General features: G+C 46.2%; 1 protein-coding gene across 2 annotated transcripts in view; it reads right to left on the bottom strand.

Moving 5' to 3' along the window:
• cobl (cordon-bleu WH2 repeat protein) overlaps positions 1–22,010 on the bottom strand; it is a 568,107-nt gene that overhangs the window by 186,423 nt on the left and 359,674 nt on the right. For both annotated transcript variants that reach the window (XM_085988107.1, XM_085988108.1), the window contains one exon: positions 14,959–15,147. In XM_085988107.1, coding sequence (XP_085844233.1) covers positions 14,959–15,147 — 189 coding nt within the window. The remainder of the gene's footprint in view (positions 1–14,958; positions 15,148–22,010) is intronic.

Genomic DNA, 22,010 nt, shown 5'->3' with positions numbered 1-22,010 from the left:
GGGAGAAGAGAACCCATCACGACGAGACGACGACGGTAGCTGAGGAGAGGAAAGGTGTGTCGCAGCAGCAGCTCCAGCACCCTGAGACCACGTGGCGACGGAGTACCCCAAAGGACAAGAGACCAGACCTCAAAACTCGCAACTGCTAAAACAACAGGCTTTGCCTTGGATTGGTGAGCATGAATTCCTGGCCCCTCATAGCTTAATCAAGTTAGGTGTAGGGGTGGGATAAGGATAAGGGGATTGTTAAAGTAGTTGTTTTTCCCTCGATGTGCCGTGTGCTCCCCATTCCCTGTATAAGTATTATTATTGTTATACGCCTGTAATTTTTCTACCAGTAATTTCTCATAAGACTGTGTTTTCATTTCTGTTTTAATAAAATCTTGGTTTTCTTACACCAAACCACTTGTCTACTCGAGTTTTCTGTATCGCCGCCTGTACCTAAGTCCGGTGTCTAGAACCCAGGGGTGTGGGAGCGATTTGAACCATTCACAGGCAGTCAGGGGCATAACTGGCTGGGCGCACGCGCCACCCCCTACATCTTGTAGATATTGCCCTTACGACACACATGACTGCTCATATCTACTTTCCTGAGCAAAGACTCGGCAATGCCTATGATTGCCATAACTTGCAGACTCTACTTTTGTCCAGGCTTTCCTATCTGGTTTTGTAACTACCTTTTCTTCAGGGACATGATTACTTTGTACAATGTTGGACAGTGCCTAATGTCTGTGCACTAATATCTCCTCACCAACCTTAATTCAGCCAGTATCCTAATTTCCTTTGCTTCCTTCCGCACTTATCCCCCTCTAATGATAACACTTCCTGACTGCACTGGTCTCCAGCTCCAAACGCTGAAGGCTCACACTCAATCATAGATATTTACGGCATAGAGGAGGCCATTTGACCCATCGGGGGCGATTTTGTGACTGGGGGCGCGTTGGAGGCGGGATTGCTGCTTGTTGGGTCGATGTCCCGCCTCCATCGATTTGTGGCCAACCCACGCTATTTTCCCTTGATTGACCTTGTTAAGCCTACCCAGCGGGCTTAGCAGGCCAATCAAGGGAAAGCCGGTTGCAGAGCACGTGAACATATGACGTTTCATCTGTCAAAAATTTTTGTGAAGCTGTCAAACAGTGACATTTTCTGCAGTTTGATGAGGTCTTGAATACAAGACCCCATCAGACTTCTTTCTTTAACAGAATTGAGATGGTTGTTGCATCTGTGAATGCAATGGCCACCTGTCATTCCCAACGCGGAGGTCCGAGACTCTCTGCATACAAACCGACTGAAGCCTGCAGGAAGTAACAAAGGTAAGTACACTTTTAAAAACACTTTGCACTTACCTCAGATACTCACCTCTACACTCTTGCACCCATCACTTACCTTCACACCACACTTTTGCACCTCCCCAACCCCCGCAGACCCACTACTCGCCTCGGTGACCCTGGCGGGTTTTGGAGCCTTTGGGAAGCCCGCACTTGAGGGCAAAAAGGGGATAATCCTATTTTCTACCTGTTAACAGGCAGTTAATAGGCTTTAATCCCTTCCCGCCTCCAAGGAGACAGGACCTGGCGCAGGACGGCTACCTGCCTCCTAGGAAGATGGCATTGAGGTGAGTTGGGCACCCGCCACCAAATTCTGCCATTTTCCCGGCAGTCCCACCTCCATACCCGCCTCCCCAGGGCTGGTAAAATCGCCCCCATCATGTCTGTGCCAGCTGAAAAAGAGCTATCCAGCCTAATCTCACTTTCCAGCTCTTGGTTGGTAGTCATGGTAGGCTATGGTAATTCAATTGCATATCCTGAGATGCTACCCCAGTCATACCCAAGATAACTCACTTGCCGAGTTGAAAACTATCCACTCGCCCTCAAACCACACCCTCTCCCCCTTCTGTATATCTCTTTAAGGCCATAACTCTTTCTTTAAGCTTACTTATTAATAGACATCTTTTCACCCCTCTATTGTATCGAGCTCTTATTTTTGAGCATCCCACAGCAAACACATTTCATGGTCTCCATCTCAGGTATACTTCGCTCAGCTATTTCCCTTTCTTGTTGTATTTCTTCCATTGCCCCTTTATGGTTTAATTTTTTTTAAATCCTGGGTCCTCCCTTTTGATTTATTTTATATCGTGCCCCCTTTCAATATTTAGTTCCCTGGGATATTCCTATTTAGTTTGGTTCGTATTGAGTGATCTCCTTTATCATCTACATCCCACAGGTGTCTTCTTTCACTTCAGTTCCTCTCCACTTTACCCCTTTAACTTCTCAAGTGCTCTCCTTTTAAATCGACTTCTGCCTGTGCAGCTCTTTAAGAAAATACCTAGAGTTTTTGATCTGTTTTTCTTTCCTGTTATACTAAAAGATTGCTGAAACTTTGCACTGTTCAGAAGGCTTTGGAGAATCGAGTTCTCCCAGTTCCCCATTACAGTTTATCTTTGTTATCGAATTCGCTCCCGATGGAAATCCATCATCCATTAGTCAGAGTGTGAAAGGCTTAGAGGGTGCAGAATTCTTAAAGTGCATCCAGGAGAGCTTTTTGAGCCAACATGTAGAAAGTCCTACAAGAGAGGGGGCGGTACTGGACCTAATTCTGGGGAATGTAGCCGGGCAAGTGGTGGAAGTGTCAGTAGGAGAGCATTTTGGCGACAGTGACCATAATTCGGTGAGATTTAAGGTGGTCATGGAAAAAGACAAAGACGGCCCGGAAATAAGGGTTCTAAATTGGGGGAGGGCCGATTTTAATATGATAAGGCAGGATCTGGCCAAAGTGGACTGGGAGCAGCTACTTATAGGAAAATCCACATCAAAACAGTGGGAGACTTTCAGAAGGGAAATAGAGAGAGTACAACGCCAACATGTTCCTGTAAAGGTCAAGGGTGGGACCAACAAGCAAAGGGAACCTTGGATGACAAGGGATATACAAAAATGCATTAGAAATAAAAGGGGGGCTTTTGGCAGTTACAAAAGACTAAAGACGGAAGAAGCCCTAGAGGAGTATAAAAAGTGCAGGGGCATACTTAAAAAAGAAATTAGGAGGGCGAGGAGGGGCCATGAAATAACACTGGCGAGCAAAATAAAGGAAAATCCTAAGATGTTTTATAAGTATATTAAGGGCAAGAGGATAACCAGGGAAAGGGTAGGGCCCATTAGGGGCCAAAGTGGCAATCTGTGTGTAGAGCCAGATGATGTAGGCGGGGTTTTAAATGAATTTTTTGCATCTGTGTTCACTATGGAGAAAGACGATGCAGACATAGAAATCGGGCGAGGGGACTGTGACATACTTGAACATATTAGCATCGAGAGGGAGGAGGTGCTAGCGGTTTTAGCAGGCCAAAAAGTGGATAAATCCCCAGACCCGGACAAGATGTATCCCAGGCTGCTGTGGGAGGCAAAGGAGGAGATTGCAGGGGCTCTGACACAAATTTTCAGAACCTCTCTGGCCACAGGGGATGTACCAGAGGACTGGAGAACAGCTAACGTAGTACCATTATTCAAGAAGGGTAGCAGGGATAAACCAGGGAATTACAGGCCAGTGAGCCTAACATCTGTGGTAGGGAAATTATTGGAAAAAATTCTGAGGGACAAAATTAGTCTCCACTTGGAGAGGCAAGGATTAATCGGGGATAGTCAGCATGGCTTTGTCAAGGGTAAATCATGTCTGACAAATCTGATTGAATTTTTCGAGGGGGTGACTAGGGGGGTGGATGAGGGAAATGCTGTGGATGTGGTTTACATGGACTTCAGTAAAGCTTTTGACAAAGTCCCGCATAGGAGACTGGTCAAGAAGGTAAGAGCCCATGGGATCCAGGGTGCCTTGGCGCGTTGGATCCTAAACTGGCTGAGTGGCAGGAGGCAGAGGGTGATGGTCGAAGGATGCTTTTGTGACTGGAAGCCTGTGTCCAGTGGGGTACCTCAGGGATCGGTGCTGGGTCCCTTGTTGTTTGTGATCTACATAAATGACTTGGATGAGAATGTAAAAGGTATGATCAGTAAGTTCGCAGATGACACGAAAATTGGTGGGGTGGTAAATTGTGAGGAGGAAAGCCTCAGGCTACAGGACGATATAAACGGGTTGGTCAGATGGGCGGAAAAGTGGCAAATGGAATTTAACCCTGAAAAGTGCGAGGTGATGCATTTTGGACAGACAAATAAGGTAAGGGAATACACAATGAGTGGTAGGACCCTAGGAAGTACAGAGGGTCAGAGGGACCTTGGTGTACATGTACATAGATCCCTGAAGGCAGCGGAACAGGTAGATAAGGTGGTTAAAAAGGCATATGGGATACTTGCCTTCATTAGCCGAGGCATGGAATATAAGAGCAGGGAGGTTATGATGGAGCTGTACAAAACGCTGGTGAGGCCACAGCTGGAGTACTGTGTGCAGTTCTGGTCGCCTCACTACAGGAAGGATGTGATTGCTTTGGAGAGGGTGCAGAGAAGATTCACCAGGATGTTACCTGGGATGGAGCGCCTCAGCTATGAAGAGAGGCTGGACAGGCTGGGGTTGTTTTCATTGGAGCAAAGAAGGCTGAGGGGGGACCTGATTGAGGTGTACAAAATGATGAGGGGCATAGATAGGGTAGATAAAGAGGAACTTTTCCCCTTAGTAGGGGGGTCAATAACAAGGGGGCATAGATTCAGGGTAAGGGGCAGGAGATTTAGAGGGGATTTGAGGAGGAACTTTTTCACCCAGAGGGTGGTTGGAATGTGGAACTCAATGCCTGAAAGGGTGGTAGAGGCAGGAACCCTCACAACATTCAAGAAGCATTTGGATGAGCACTTGAAATGCCATTGCATACAAGGCTATGGACCAAATGCTGGAAAATGGGATTAGACTGGACAGGGATGGATGGGCGGCGCGGACACGATGGGCCGAAGGGCCTCTTTCTGTGCTGTTAAACTCTATGGCCTAGAAATTGGGTTTTGGCGCAGCAACGGCTTTAGCGCCGGAAGTTAGTGCCGGAGCTAAGTCGTGCTGGTCGGGCCAAAAATTCACTACTTCTGCGCCCAAACGGCTGCCGGCGCTGCTGAAAGCTGTTAGCGCCTGAAAACTGGCGCTATGCGCTGAATTTCGGCGCTATTCCGGCGCTGCGGCGCCCGCTGCGGTGCGGCAGGTTCGGGAAGTGCAGGCCTCCTCCTTCCCTTAAGGAGGACCTGCCTGCACCCGGCCGCGGCCCGCGATAATCTTATTAAAAATGAGCCCGGCACCTCGGACAAGTGCCGGGCTTGCTTCTGTTCCGGGGGGGGTGGGAAGTCCGGGGAGGGAGCTGCGGCCAGGCGGGCGGCGGGAAAGCGGCCGGCCGCCGCGGGGCCTTTAATGCGCCGGCGCAAACTTGTGCAAGGCACCTCTGCCAGAACGTTGCTTGCGGCTGCCACGGGCGAGGCGGCCGCAAGTCAATTTCCCAGTTCGGGCGGGTTACCATGGCAACCGGGACGCTGCGCACACCGATGACGTCATCGGTGCCGGCGCAGCGCTACCGGTCTACCGCGGCGGAAGGGCCCCAGGCAATTTAGGCGCCGGCGCCAATTGCAGCGCTAGGCCCTCTAGCGCCGCAAAATCGGCGCTAAGGGCACTGAATTTCTAGGCCTATGACTCTATGTCTTTGAGTGCTGATCAGTCTTCACCACCTGTCCACTTCGGTGTTGACTGATTATTATGAGTGTAGCTTTTCTCCACATTCACCTTAGACCTCGATTTTTGTCTAAGTTAGCTTTTGCCTGTCCTAAATTTTATAAACTTTTGGGACAGTAAGACCTTTGATGTTCTACCTCTCTACTTTAAAATTAGAATCCTGCTTCAGCATAACCAGCTTCCTGGATTGGAGCTGTCCCACGATATCCTATTAATTTTTTGAGCAATATCCAGCTCTCGGTGTCTGTGATCCTTTTAATGTACTTCTGCCAGTATTTTAAGCTATTCGGCTGTGTAGCCTGGTATTTACTGAAGATTTTGAAAATTTTGGGAGCCTTCTGGAGCAGCTGCAATGCTCGGAAGGATCATAAGTATTCATGATGTAAAAATGTGATGTTATATATCAGCTATTCACATTTAGTGATTTCAGTAATTGACATTAGTTATATCCACATTTACAAATCTATTTTAATTTCATACCTGACCCCTCTAGGTTTTCCATCTCTTGCATTTTCCTCAGACTTCACTTCTTCAGCTATTTACAGGCCTTATTTTTTTATGCTTCTTTTCTATTAATTGACTGAGTAATATCTGATTCCATTGATGCTTCCTCTCTGATATGTTTATTGAGAGACAGAGATAATCTGTTCTCTGCTGATTGATCTGCTGTTTCCAGCCTTTTCTCTTTTTGTTTCAGGTTTCCAGCAACTGCAGTATTTTGATTTATGCTTGCACATTGCCTTGCTTGTTATAAGTACAGTGTGTTTTATTGTTCTGAAAAATTATTGGCAATGCAAGCTAAGTTCATTGCTCCAACCTTAGTTAAATATTGATTATTCTACCACCTTCCAGCACAAGGACAAAATAGTCATTGTATTTTTTTACTGAGCAGGTAGGAACATAGCAATTGCTCTTAAGTATAGATCGGTTTGATAAAACAGGTTTTCTGCACTAGCATTAATGATGGTAATACATGACTGATCAACACATACTATTAATCGTCTTCTCAATCACCTGGTTAGTCCTGTTAGGTAATGGTTAGTGCGGTTTGAGCATGCTTACATGTGTGCAAATATATATCCCAGTTGGTTTGGAATATTTTACAAGCCTGTAAGGCAACTCAGACTCAGAGGTCATGGACTGCAAAAGCAAAGTACCTTGAGACTGTGTTACAGCCCACAATTTATTTCAACACACCTGTTTTTTAGATCACCTATAAAGGATCTGCAACTTGTTCACTTATAACAGGTTAATGAAGGCGCATAGTTAACTGTTGTCCAGAGAAAGAAAACCATCACAACACTCTTTTTTGTAAATGACTGTCGCTTTTACATTAGAGAACGAGGGAGGGCGAGGGCTTAAAGATAGAATTGTGTCCCATACCTAACTGTGTGAAAGGAAGGGCCAACTACTGAAGAACTCTTAATTCTGTGATGCGAATATATATAAAACTGTTACTGTTACTCTGTCATACAGAATAATAAGGTTTTCATTAATTTTATATATTAATAAATAATGAAACATAAAATAAAAAGTAACCAATACTAAAAAGTAACCAATACCAAAAGCCTAAACAGCACTAGCAATAAAGTCAAAAATGTATTTCAAATATTTCTTGCGCCACATCCAGTATGCAAGTATTTAGTCATTAAAAGGATTCAAATCATCTTCAGACATTTTAACTTTGTTATGTTTCAGGGTAAGGCAGGAAACTTCCCATAAACATCCAAGTCATTTAAATGTTGAAAATAGCTGAGATTTCCTCTCTGTACTGGATCCCATTATTACTTAACATTTCCACTGAGGAAGTTGTGCTTTAACACCAAATATTTTCACATGTATTAAAACTCTTGGACCATAATCATCCAAGGATGTTTGTTTTGGCTGAGGAATACACTTCCTCTGTTCTGCAGAATACAATGTAATCTCCACAACCCATTAAAAATAAAACTGGAAAATGTGTTACTGTATATATTAAAAAGTGTCCCAGACTGGCACTGCATTTATAATATGTGTGCAATGTTTAACAGTTTTATAAATATTAATTGAAGAAAAATTCTAGCAACACCTGTAAAAAGTTTGCTGAAATTCTTACAGTAAGAAAAACTTCTATCATGTTTATTTCATTAAAGACCATTATCTCATAGCACAACTATTCAAAACAAACATAGATAATAGTCACAGTTTATTGAAAATCCAAGCTCTTTTATCTCCGTCCCCCCTTTCTGAAGGCATAGATACCCTTGTTGGGGTATGGTTTCACAATGCTGTTTGCCCTCTGGTACATCCTCCTGAGTTAGTATTATTCATGTGTGAGCTTTGACAGTGAGTGCCAACCCAGGGGCACTGAGCCATCCCAGTTGAGATCAGCTAACTCGGCACAAGTCAAGAATCAATCCCAAGACCTTGGTGGTCTGTGCTGCTCAGCTGCTTGCTGGATAAATTTGCTGAGCCATTGGGCCTGTTTAGATTTGGAACCCTTGCTACATCCAGAGTCTTTTATCTTCACTACTGTGAAAGTGAAAAAATAAACAATCCAAGTCTATAGCTCATTTAGAACTGTTATCATCATACCACCAACAGAATTGTCATGTTTGTGTAACTTTCTCTGCACACAAAAGAAACAGGAAAATATTTAATGAAATTCAAAGAAAATAACAGTAAATTTTAATAAAGCTTCAAAGGCTTAGAGGTCAGAGCTCAATGGCTTAAAATAACTTTGTAATAAGTATAGTAGGCTACATTTATGGTATAGTTATGATGATTTAGTACCAATTGGAAAGATTTATCATTAAGAAATGCACAATAACATTCCATACGAGGCAACACTGAGAATTCACCAAGGAACACCGAATTTCAATATTAGTGTTTTGTTATTAAATTCTGGAGGTGTCTGGAGGATGTCAGCAATAGGTAAAGAATAAAATACTATTTTTTAAAAAGCACTGGACCAGAAAAATGCCTTTCATATATCACCGTTTTGTACTGAGAAGGTGCACAAATTTGGATTAGCAAAAATAAAATTCCAACAGGTCAGGATGAACAAAAATCAAACATTCTCCCTCATTCTTTGCATGAGACTCTGCCTAACACACAGGTGGGAATAATCCCAAATTGTCCATGGGTAAAATGACAAGTGCCTTTAAGACAGTGTTGATGTTACAGTAATATCCATGGTCATTATCAAACTCTTGTTATTAATTGATTTTCTCAGAAGTACTGGCATGAATATAACTGACCAGAAGAAAGAGACAGTAAAAACACTTTCCTTTTTTCAAACTATCTGATTCTCCAAGAGGGAGAGTTTAAAAGATGGGTGAGATCTCAGTAAGTGGAAGATGCTTTCCATTCAAATAACAAGAATGATCTGTTTTGTAGGATCTATGTGCTTTTTTCCCTCACTCTCCCCATACTGTCGGTCCTAACTCAATAGCACCTTGAAGAATGGGGTTGTGTTTTTCTCTGGCCAAGACCTCTGCTAAATTTAAGACTCACTTTTGCTGACAAGTTCAGGCAACATTTGGTATGAGTTTTGTTCCAAAAGGCAGTTTGGCAGGTGCTATTCAAAGCTACATTTTTAAGACTAGCCAAGGAAATGGTCATATTCCTAGTGGAATAATCTTTCAGAAAACTAGAGGTTGGTTCCTGGTAGCAATTATATTTTGATATTTTATCAGCTTCTATTTTGAGATAGAAATATAAACGTCGACTAAATATTGACACAAACAACTTAATGGTTTGCAACTGAGACTTAAATCTACATAGTAAAATAAAGCTCACATAGTATTCAATGTTTCATATTGAAGTGTATGGAGTAAGTCAAGAGGTTGATTGAACAAGATCAAGTCTGAAGCTATCTTGCAAAGAAACTTTGGTTTGGAACTGCTCTATTTCGCCAGATGAGCCACTGAGGTCTAGCATTCAATAATTCTCTTGAATGAAAGCTACAAGTACAGTCATTTTCCACTTAGGATATAATGTATCATCAGATTCAAGTGTCACGCCAACATAGAAGGTAACCAAATCTGAATCTACTCTCCTTCCATAAGATTAGGAGCTAGAGACTGATCCTCTATTGAACCAACAATGGAGAAATGAAAAGCTGTGGTAACTACAGTTTGACCCCATACTGAAATTGGTTTCCTTGTAGCTAGAGTATCTACTGCACACAGCTCCATCAGCAGCCAAAGGTCCTGATCACTGAGGCCAGAGAGGCAGCTGAAGGCCCGAGAAGTCTGCAACTATCCCATAGTTTCCTGCCCCTACTACTGGTGCTAGACACTTCCAGATAACATGTCTGCATTGAGGCTGTCCGAGGCCACTTAAATAGCTTGAGCCAGAAAATACTGGTGGTTCTGGGGCCAATCAAGAGCAGCACATTTTCTATGCCTGAGCAGGTGGGTCCAGGAAAATCACCCCTCAAAAGTCTAGCTTTTGAATATCTCAGCAAGGGGAAGCAACAGGTTCCTTGAAATACTGTTTTCAACCTACTTATGGTGGGACTTGAAAAACAGTAGTGCAAAATGGTGTAGCATCTCCAAGTTGGCTTTATGCACTCTCTAGAAACACTGTACTCGACCACAACAGGAGGTAGCTGACTCAGCCTTGGTGTGGGTCTCTGGAAATGATCCATAATGAGAAAAGCTTGAGGAAATATCAAAAACACTGCTGTGTTTTGAGGTAATCAAAGAATTGAATCTGCTCCTTTGGAAAGGCCTCTGAGGTAGATCCCTTCAAACTCTGATACCTGTAAATTACAATGCTAAACATACAGAGCAGACTAATCCATTAACAGGCTCAGTATGGTCAGATTGGTTGGTGGGCTGCACATGGTTTGATTAGTGCAAAAAAGTGAGGGCATTCCTATGACAAGGCTGGGATATTGACCAAAATGGCCAAAGTGGGATACTTGAAAGAATGAGGCACATTTGGTTTGTAACCTCCTTAGCACATGATACAGAACTTTCTGATTTTTCCTCGAAGCTAATATGAAGGCACTATCTTACCAGTGTGCTGCTTCCTCCTGGAGTGGAGGTCATGGGCTGCAGTGAAGCACCAGGCAGCGAGCTGCATTCTATAGACCCTGAGGAGAAGGGAGCCATGCTGGTCTCCATGTTCGGTGGAATATGGGGTACCCAGTAATCTAAAGTAGCCAGTGATGGCAGCCTGGTATGGTCAAATCTTTAGGTGGTATCCTCAGGATTTTCCTATGAAAAGCTAGGCTATTGACCAAAATGCTGAATACGGCATATTTTCAAGACACGAAAGACTCGTGTACCAACTACTCTCTGGTACCACAGCAGGACTCTAGTTCAATGTTTGATGCTGTGATTACCAACATGTCATTAATTTATTTAATAGCTTTCTGCTTAAACAATTTTCAAAACAAACTGTACGAGCAGTATTACTTAACACAACTAAAGCATAACAAAGTTTATTTTCTTAGGGTTTTTTCCATGCAAAATAGAGGTTTTGAACATTCGATGTGAACTGCATTATTTAAGACAGATAGGCAGAATGCAGTGTACTAGTACTGTGCGTTTGCCAGCTTTAGTGAAAATGCTCACAGATTATTAGGTGTGAATTTTATATGATTTAGACATGACCTGACCAGACAGTCTGCACAGATCAAATTCCTTTGACAGGTAGAACTTAATATTAGTTGGCTGCTGATCCAAGTCTCCAGCTACTCAAACATTATTTCAAAATGAAGTGCAATTCTATTGATCATCTTGAGAAAATAACAGATGCCATTTTATCCACGATTCTCTACTACCTACGTCTGTTTCCTTTACATGGCAATATCTTACAAAAGAACATTTACAAATAAGAATTGAGGATCATGTGCTATGGTTTGCTAATTCAGTCCCAGATGCCGTTCTCATACTGATCTTTACACAATAATAACAACAGAAAATGCTGGAAATACTCAGCAGGCCAGGCAGCATCCGTGGAGAGAGAAACAGAGTTAACGTTTCAGGTCTGGGACCCTTCAGCTGGAGATGTAACAGATATTAAGCAGGTGCAGAGACAGCGGGGGGGGGGGGGCGGGGGGTTAGGAGGGGAGGAAGAAATAGAACTCTAAGGACTCTATTCCATTCTCCCAGTTTCTCCGTCTCCACCGCGTCTGTTCTGACGATGCCACCTTCCATACTAATGCTTCTGACATGTCTTCCTTTTTCCTCAACCGAGGATTCCCCTCTACCGTGGTTGACACGGCCCTTGACCGTGTCCGTTCTATTTCCCGCACTTCTGCTCTCACCCCTGCCCCTCCCTCCCAGAACCACGATAGGGTTCCCCTTGTCCTCACCTTTCACCCCACCAGCCTCCACATTCAACGGATCATCCTCTGCCATTTCCGCCACCTCCAACGTGATCCCACCACCAAACACATCTTCCCCTCACCTCCCCTTTCAGCATTCCGAAGGGACCGCTCCCTCCGCAACACCCTGGTCCACTCCTCAATCACCCCCAACAGCCCTGCTCCTTCACCTGGCACCTTCCCGTGCAAGCGCAGGAGATGCAACACATGCCCTTTTCACTCCTCCCTTCCCACTGTCCAGGGCCCCAAACACCCCTTCCAGGTGAAACAGTGATTTACTTGTACTTCTTGCAATCTAGTATACTGTATTCGCTGCTCACGATGCGGTCTCCTCTACACTGGGGAGACCAAACGCAGATTGGGCGACCGCTTTGCGGAACACCTCCGTTCAGTCCATACGGGTGACCCTGAGCTTCCGGTCGCCTGTCACTTTAATTCACCGCTTCACTCCCACTCTGATCTCTCTGTCCTCGGGCTATTGCATTGTTCCAATGAAGCTCAACGTAAGCTCGAGGAACAGCACCTCATCTTTCGATTGGGCACTTTGCAGCCTGCCGGACTCAACATTGAGTTCAACAATTTCAGATAATTATCCCTGCCCCCATTTTTCATGCAGTATGATTTTTGCCATTCCCATTTGCAACATTTTATCTTTCCTGCCTCTTACAAAAGTACAGGATGTTCTTTCTATTTCTTCCTCCCCTCCTAACCCCCGCCCCCCTGTCTCTGCACCTGCTTAATATCTGTTACATCTCCAGCTGAAGGGTCCCAGACCTGACATGTTAACTCTGTTTCTCTCTCCACAGTGCTGCCTGGCCTGCTGAGTATTTCCAGCATTTTCTGTTGTTATTTCAGATTTCCAGCATCCGCAGTATTTTGCAATTATATCTGATCTTTACACAGTCTGTTTATAAATTTTAACAACAAAGCCCTCTGTTAGGAAATGAACAAAAATATTATTCCTTTAGAATCAATAGTCAACTGGTCAATCTTATCATAAATTAAACAGCTAACAGCCTGGCTTCAATGGAAGGAGAGGTGGTTGAGTACAAATTTCATTTGCTAAAGATATTTTGAATCATGAAGCAAGCACATTTTCAACTTTCATCTTAAATAACATGGCCCTGAAATTCCACACAGGTTCTCCCAATCTTCGGGCATAACCTTGGTGGGCGATCAGCTGAACGCGCCAAGAAACAGAATAAATGGCCGTAAATGACCATTTTCTGGTGGTTCTGCTGATCTCCCGCTGGGAGACCAGGAAGTCCCCCGTGGAATTCCAGGCCTATCTACTTAAAGCTTGTTGGCTGTATTGTGGCAAGTTGTAGCAAGGATGTCTTACTACAGTTATAAAGGTTATTTGACAAAACTATATTGTGCTGACTAACACAGCTGTTGTTCCTTCTTCTGTTAACAAGCATTACCAACTTTTATAACTCCTTTCAGCAGCAGAGTTGTACACTAGATGTAGACTTGAACAAAAATCATCTTCAACAGCATTACACTATAGCACATGCTGGTTTGAACAACATCTCTATACAACACCTATATCTAAAATAAATGCTGCTTTGCAATGGAACTAATGCAAAAAGGTTGGGGGTTCAAAAATATATTTATAGTTTTATGCTTATCTATTTTGTACCATGTTGTTTCCTCACTGGTGAAGAGCAGGGGTAAAGTGTAAACTTGACTTATGCATCACTGGCATAATTTGTACTTTCCTTAAACTTGATCTGCAGGTTTTATTTTACAGTTGTCACCACTGCCAGTACTACATCTATAAATAGAGTTATTATGAAAAAATATCAACTGGGGAAGGAAATTCGTTTCTACTGACGTTTTTCCTTAAAAAAAACTTAATGTTTCCCATAAAAATTATAGCTTAAACAATGGCATGACATTTTCCATTATTGATCTCAAAATTTCCAGTATTTGTATGCCAAATATCAGAAACTCTACTCCTTATAATTCAGAGCGATTGCATATTACAAGATCCTGTATTTTTAATAAACTGTGCCTTTATGGTTCTACACACATGAATTTTTGGATCCCCATTTTTTGTAACCTATACCAATTTTCTACCTTCCCGCCTCTCTTTCCCTGAAGGCACTGACTCCTTGCTGGGATAAGATTCCATGGTTGCCAGTCACCCACCAGTATCTTGCACAATTGGCTATTATTCATGTGTGAACTTTGATAGTGATCATCAGCAGCCTATCCAACCTCAGGGAGCATCACAGCAGTGATCCTGTTCCCGCCCAATATTTACAAGTGCATTTCAAGCAAGAGTCGCAATTTACTCCCCTCACTATCACAGGGGCAATGAGACTGACTGCAGCACCCCTATTGCAGCCCTGAATTAATTCAGCTAACTCATTAAAGACTAGTTATTGAACATGGGACCTTTCTCAGATACTCACTGGATAAAAGTTGTTTAACCAGCTTGGACTTCAGGCATCAAATTATGGAACACAGTCATCTAAATTAGCATTGTGATGTTCACTACACCAATAAACAGTAATGATTTATTTAAAAGACAGATTTCTTTTTCCTTTATTTTATCTTGTTTCTTCACTTATTTTATCCATCGATTTTTCCCTCTGGATTTCTCCCTTTTTTCACTATCCATTTGAGTCTACCTTCTCCTTCTATCTCCATTTCTGCTCATGTTTCTGTCCTGGATTCACACATGTATCACTCATTCTCTTTTGCATCCATTTATTTTTTGTCTTTCTCACTTTCCTCCATTGCAGTTTTCTTTCCACTACTCTGAATCACATGCCTGGCCGAGGCAGACTCAAGAGACACCAGAAAGGCAGACAGTAACAGTATGAAAAGCTTAATTCTAGGCTTACCAGCAATTCATGATTCAAAGAGAAGGGATACTATGCAAACCTTGTGGTTTTATCATTTTATTATAATTAATTTGGTTATGAATGGGGAAACATGAAATATTTAACATGAAGATTTTGTTCTATGCAGTCAGAATGTATCATTACCTCTTGCGCACTCTGATCCACACTCTTTATGCTGATGTGTTCTGGAGGAGCTGATGGCGGAGGTGGTGCTCTGCGTTTCTTTACGTCCGTCATTTGAGATATTCTCGATATGTTGCTAGCAGACAGTGATGGATTCAAAGTAGTTGATCGTGTGTTAACAGTTGGTGTGGATGGAGCTGTTGAATACCCCTGTAGTTGGCAGGGAAAGATTAGATTAACCAATGACTTACATATATAATGCATATACAACCAGATAAGAAGTTCTAAAAATTACTTAGCTATTAAAAAGGTCACGTCAACTATCTATGGTACTGGATGATTATTTGGGGTTAAAAATGGTTTTAAACTCAACAAATAACAGAAAATTACATTATCCTTGCTTTAATACAAAATATTTCTCATATGAGACTTTAGGCTACTTATTATGAACAGGCAAAAAAAGAATATTGACCCATCATTGAAGGAACAATCCAATATGTCCAATTCTCAAAGCGGTTCTTGGAGGTGATGGTGTTCCCATAACAATATTGCTCGTCCTTCCTGCAGGTGGAGTGATGGGGGAGGGAGATGCTGTCGAAGTAACCTTGGCGAGTTGCTGTAGTGCATCTTGTAGATCATACACACTGCAGCTACGTGATGGAGAGAGCGGAGCCTGTTGATAGGGACGCCAATCAAGCAAGCTGCTCTCTCCTAGATGGTGTTGAGTTTCTTGACCTGTTGTAGCTGCACCCCTCCAGGCAAGTGGTGAGCATTCAATCAAACTCCTGACTTGAGTCTTGTAGACAGTGGAGAAGTCATTTGTCACAGACTATGCAGCTTCTGCCCTGCTCTTGTAGCTACAGTATTGATATGGCTGGTCCTGTTCAGCTTCAGGTTAATAGTAACCTCCAATAACTTATACAACAAAGGATGAGGAAGATTATATTGTTCCTGTAAAGCTACAGTAGACTAAGTTTCTAAAGGAATACTACCCATGTAGCACTTCGTGTTCAGTTACAGAATTATTCTAATGTGCACGACGGATAACCAAACATGAAAGATTCTGTGTGAAAATTTCTATAAAATATATGTGTGACATGGTACTGTCACACTTTGGGATTTTTTTGAACATTTTGCCACAGAAATCATTTGGGAGAGTTACATTTATTTTTTTTGAACAAAGTGGCCTAGAAATTCAGTTCTGACGCTATTGCGGCGCTAAAGTCGGGCGCTCGTCAAATTTAGCGCCCGCCGGAAAGTGCAGGCGACCTCGCCGAAATTCAGTAGATTTGGCCAACTTTTTGGCCGAGCGCTGCACAAGGCGTTGGAACCCTGTGTTCAGGCGCTAATCCGGCGATGCAGCCTAATAACGCCGATTCCGGGCGCAGCGCAGGTGCGATCATGTGGTGAGTCAGCAGACACCCTGACGCCGGCCAGCTCTTAAAGGGGGAAGGGTCAACTTTGACTGCAGCCACGCCCTGCATGCTGTAGCCCTGCAACTAGGCCTCAGGAGTGGTTGTGTGGCATATCAACGCCTGGAGGACATGGAGAGGGCCCGTGAAAGAGCCGAATGCTTCTCTGAGCATGCGCTGGGTGTGCTCCTTCATGGGGTGCGCAAAAGAAGGCGGGTCGTTTGCCCGGCTAGTGGCAGGAAGGCTCCCAGGAGCCAGTTCAGGGAGGCCTGGACCAAAATTGCCCGGAGGGTCTCCTCCAGCTCAGATGTTCCCAGGAGTGCGGACCAGTGCCGCAAGAAATACAACGACCTATGTCGGCTGGTCAAGGTGAGTACCCTTTCCAATGTCCCCCTCATCCTTGCATGTGCACCTCCCATTAGGGCCAAAGGGACATCCAAGGTCTAATGGCCAGCCCTGCTGCCGCTGCAATGGCACTTGCATGTTAATCAAGAGCTCTTTCTGCACTTACCACACTGTGCAAGCTATTCCACCATGGGAGGCCTCACACAGAGCTACAGGGCACCACATTGTGCAAGCTATTCCACCATGGCAGGCCTCACACACAGCTACAGGGCACCACACTGTACTTAGACGCCCTCCTTTCTCTTGCAGGCCAAGCTGGCGAGGAACGCCAGGAGCCTCCGTGTCACTGGTGGAGGCCCTCGCGAGTTCCAGGAGCTGACGCCTCTGGAAGAGAGGGTGGCCCGACTGCTGCGGCACCCGGTGATTGGGCCTGTGGCGATCGGCGACGCCGACCCTATACTGGAGCCCACTGGTAAGGACAGGACCGGCTGCACCTCTATCCTTGCCCTCGCGCATCAGATCTACATCCTTCCCCAGTGGCCGATAAATGCGCATAATGCACCAGTGCGGCCTCCCTCGCTGTCGGCCTGTCCTCACTCTAAAGCTACACTTGTGCCTTCCTGCTTTCAGCTGCTGAGGAGGAGGTGCTCCCTGAAGCCCACACAGCCAGGCCCTCGGAGGAGGAGGACGTGGAGGAGCAGCAGGAAGGCGCCACCTCGGGGGAACCCTCCTCCGCTCCAGGACATGCCAATGAAGGGGATACGTCTGGCGTGCCGGAGAGCCAGGGGGAGGCGGGGAGGGGAGCCCCGAACCTGGTCCCAGTGGCATGGACGCCCGCGGCAAGGCTCCGGCGGCACGCGACCCTTCTGCCCAGAGGGGGGAGGCGGTGGAGGGGAGGGCAGAACCTGGTGTCAGTGGCGTGGCCGCACGCGGCAGCGCTCCGGCGGCACGCCAGCCTTCTGGCCAGAGGGTGGAGGCGCCCTCCAGTCCGGACTCGGACGTCGCCCAGGAGGTGCGCCTCCTGGACGAGATGTCGGCGGCGTCGGAGCGCCGCCACGTGGAAATCATGGAGGTGCTGGCACAGATGCCTCAGGCCATCGAAAGCCTCTCTCAAAGTGTGGTGGCTTTCGGCCAAGCCCAGGCCAGGGGCCTCGAGGTTTTCGCTGCAGCGCACGCCAGGGGGGTGGAGCTCCTTGTGGCAGCGCATGAGAGGGGGGTCGAGCAACTCGAGGCAGCGCAGCACGCCAGTCGCCAGCTGAGAGGTGCTGTCCAGACAATGGGACTGCAGATGCGGGGACATGCCGGCGCAGTTGGGGCACTGACTTCTGCGACCCTCGCACTGGCGGGGAGGCGTCGCCAGGCCAGGCGCCGCCCTGCTGCCGCACACCGGTCTGGCCACCCACAGTTTGGCGCGCTTGCTCCCCGGCCAGGCCGCCCGAGTGCACGTGTGTCTGGTGACCAGCGCGCGCCTGGCATCACCCACCTTGTACCCATTGGTGCAGGCGAGCCTGCCACTCCCCCAGCCACGGTGCAAGGAGCTCCTGCAGCCACTGAAGAGGGCCACCCACAGCTGCAGCAGCCACCAGCCGGCCCCTCCCGGGCCCGCCCTCGTGTAGGCTGACCCCCAAGGGCATCTGGCGAGACGCCTTGTCGCCCTGAGGATCCTTCCCCCAGCCTCGGCACAGCCTCACGGCCCAGCTTGAGGCGCAGCAGCAGGACGGGCCGGGGCAAAAGACGCCTGTCCACACACTCGCCCTCTCGCCACACCCAATAGAGTGTGTTCACCGAGGGTTTGGGTGATGCGGGGGCTTCTGTTCTGGGGGGCATTATGTGTTTTTGTTTTATGGGGGTCTTTGTGTTGTTGGGGGGGCTTGTTTTTGTTAGGCCAGTGACGAGGCCATTTGGATGCTGATGTTATGTTAGTCCTCCCCAGGTTTTGGGAGTGACAGAAGTTTGTTACTGTTTTTTGGGGGTCTTCTCTGTTTTGCTCTTCCATGTGGGAAGGGCCCTGAGGTTTTCAAATAAAGATGTTTATTTATTCACCATGTGCAGGTGTCATGTTTCAAGTGGTTGTTGGGTTAACCGGCTGAGGGCTTGCGAAGCGGCTGCGTTCAGTGGGCCAGGCCATTCCCTGACAGGGGGCCTAGAAGTGTCGAGCAATAAGCCCCCGGCGGACGGCCCTTGGACCTTGTCGCTCCCTCCTGGCCTGGTGCTGCTCCTCCTCAGGGTCCTCCTGCTCGTCCTCCTGAGGTGGTGGCCCAATGTCAGGTGGTAGTGCCTGAGTCCTGCGGATAGCCAGGTTGTGGAGCATGCAGCAGACCACGACAAACTGGGAGACTCTATCCGGCGAATACTGAAGAGACCCGCCCGAACGATCCAGGCAACGGAACCGTTGCTTGAGGACGCCTATCGTTTGCTCTATTAGGTTCCTTGTGGCTTGATGGCTTTCGTTGTATGCCAGCTCCGCTGGGGTCCTGGGCGCGCGGAGCGGGGTCATGAGCCATGTGCACAAAGGGTGCCCTTGTCCCCGAGAAGCCATCCCCTTGGTTGAGGCTGTGCCTGGAACATGTCAGCCACAGTAGTCTGTCGCAGGATAAAGGCATCGTGGATGCTTCCTGGGAAGCGGGCATTGACAGCTAGGATGCGCTGCCTGTGGTCACACACCAGCTGCACATTTAGGGAATGGTAGCCCTTCCGGTTGCGGTCTTGCTCGGCATTGCGGATAGGTGGCCGCATAGCCACATGCGTGCAGTCAATGGCGCCCTGCACCATGGGGAAGGCCGTGATCCTGGCAAATCCGAATGCACGCTGCTCCTGCTTGTGTTGGGTCATGGGGAAGGAGATGAATTGGTGGCTCCTCGCGAAAAGTGCTTCGGTGACCTGTCGGATGCAGCGATGCGCGGCGAACTGGGCGATGGTCGCGATGTCCCCAGCAGCGGCTTGGAAGGAGCCGCTTGCATAAAAGCTGAGAGCCACCGTGACCTTCACTTCCACCGAGAGAGACGCCCTGGACATGAGCTGTGGCTGCAAATCTGCATGAAGCCGCTGGCAGATCTCTTCAACCACCTCCCTTCTGAAGCGCAGCCTCTTAACACAATGCACCGCAGTCATGGTGAGATATGAGACCTGCTCCCGGTATTGCCTGACTGGGTAAGGCCTACGTTGGCGACGCCTAATGGCCCCTCTGCGTCTAGCCATGCCTGGGCCTGTCTCAAAGCGTATGCCAGCCCTTCGCACAAAATGTCGCAACTGAGGGTTGGCCCCCCATGCAGCCCCCATTACAAAGTTCCAACCAGCAAAATCACAAGGATGCAAATGTCAAAGCACTGGCTAGAAGCCAAAAAGACCTCTCCTATGGTGTCCGAAATCAGTAATCTCTGTGCCTTGCTCTCTGTGCAGAAATCCAAACCAGTCAAGTCATTGCAGCGAAATGGCTAGCTTTTATGGGTGAGTGGATGTGCCCTTTAATTAGCGCTCCCCGAATCCCACAGGGCCTCTGTTGAGTTCCATTTCACAGTTCTTAGTAGCGCCACGCCAACATCGGCCGGGCGCCACTGAATTTCCGGTTTGGGGCGCACAAACGGCGTTGCACGACGGAATGACGTCATAAGATGCGCGCGCAGCTGACCGGGCGCTAACACTTTGCGCCGGCGCTAAAGCCCAGCTGAATTTCGGCGTAGGCGCAGATCCGGCGGTGCCCGGGCGCTAAGTGGATAGCGCCGGAAATCTGGCGCTAACGTCTGGCGCAAACAGCTGAATTTCTAGGCCAGTGTATTTGCACAATTTTTTTTAAATGCCCCAAGACAAAAGGTGGCTCAAATGCTAATGCATTTGGCACTAGAGGAACAGGAGTAGACCATTCAGCCCCTCAAGTCTGATCCACCATTCAATTTTATCATAGCTGATCTGTTCCTGAACTCCATTTACCCACCTTTGCTCCATATCCCTTGATACCCTCACCTAATAAAAATCTCTCTCAGTCTTGAAAGCGCCAATTGTCCCAACATCCACAGCCTTTTTGGGGACAGAGTTTCAGATTTCTACTACCCTTTGTGTGAAAAAGTACTTCCAGATTTCACTCTTGAATGGCCTAGCTATATTTTTACTATTATGTCCCCTTGTTCTTGATTCCTCCACCAGAGAAATTGTTTCTCCGTATCTGCCCTACCAAATCCTTTAACATTTTAAACACCTCCATCATAGCACACCCCAATCTCCTACACTCAACAGACTACAAGCCAAGTTTATGCAACCTGTCCTCATAATTTAAGCCTCTAAGCCCTGGTATCATTCTGGTGAATCTGCGCTGCACTCCTCCAAGGCCAATATATCCTTCCTGAGCTGCGGTCTACCAAGGCTTTATACAACTGAAGCATAACTTCCTCTCCTTTGTATTCCAGCCCCCTTGAGATAAAGGCTAACATATTCCATTCACCCTTTTGACTGCTTTTTGTACCTGTCTACTAGCTTTTAATGATGTGTATACTTGGGCTTCCAAATCTCTTTGTTCCTCTACAGTTCCTAGTTTCTTACCATTTAGAAAATACTCTGATTTATCTTTCTTGGGTCCAAAGTGAATGACCTCGCACTTGCCCACATTGAACTCCATTTGTCATAGTTTTGCCCACACACTTAATCTATCTATGTCCCTTTGCAACTTCCTGCTCCCATCTGTACTACTTACAGTCCTACCTAACTTAGTGTTGTTTGCAAATTTGGATATACAACTTTCTATTCCTTCATCCTAGTCATTAATAAATATGATGAAAAATTGAGGTCCCAGAATTGATCACCAGGGAACACTACTTGTCGCATCCCGCCAATCAGAGTATGTACCCTTTATCCCAACTTGCTGTCTCCAACCTCCCAACCGATTTCCTGGCCAAGTCAAAAGGCTTCCTCCAATTCTGTGTGTTTTGATTTTTCTAATAATCTCTTGTGTGGAGGCTTATTATCATATAACAGCCTTAGACACACCCTTATCTACCTTATTAGTAATCTCCTCTAAAAATTTACTAGATTAGTCAGACATGACTTACCCTTAAGAAGGCCATGCTGGCTCTTGCTGGTCAGCTCCTGTTTGTTCAAGTTCTCAGTCTTTCTATCCCTAATGACAGATTCTAGTAGCTTCCCCACAACAGTTAGTCCTGTAGTTACCTGGTTTCTCTCTCGCACCCTTCTTAAATAACAGAGTGACATTTAGCAAATTTCGAATCTAACGGCGCAATTCCTGAATCAAGAGCTTTGAAAGATTATGACCAATGCTTCTGCAATTTCTTTGCCTACTTCTTTAAATAGACCAGGATGGAAACCATC

The sequence above is a fragment of the Somniosus microcephalus genome, chromosome 5 (assembly GCF_052327205.1).
Source record: "Somniosus microcephalus isolate GS21.2 chromosome 5, FLI_Smic_1.0, whole genome shotgun sequence".
NCBI lineage: Eukaryota > Metazoa > Chordata > Chondrichthyes > Squaliformes > Somniosidae > Somniosus > Somniosus microcephalus.
This window is presented reverse-complemented; position numbering and strand designations above follow the sequence as displayed.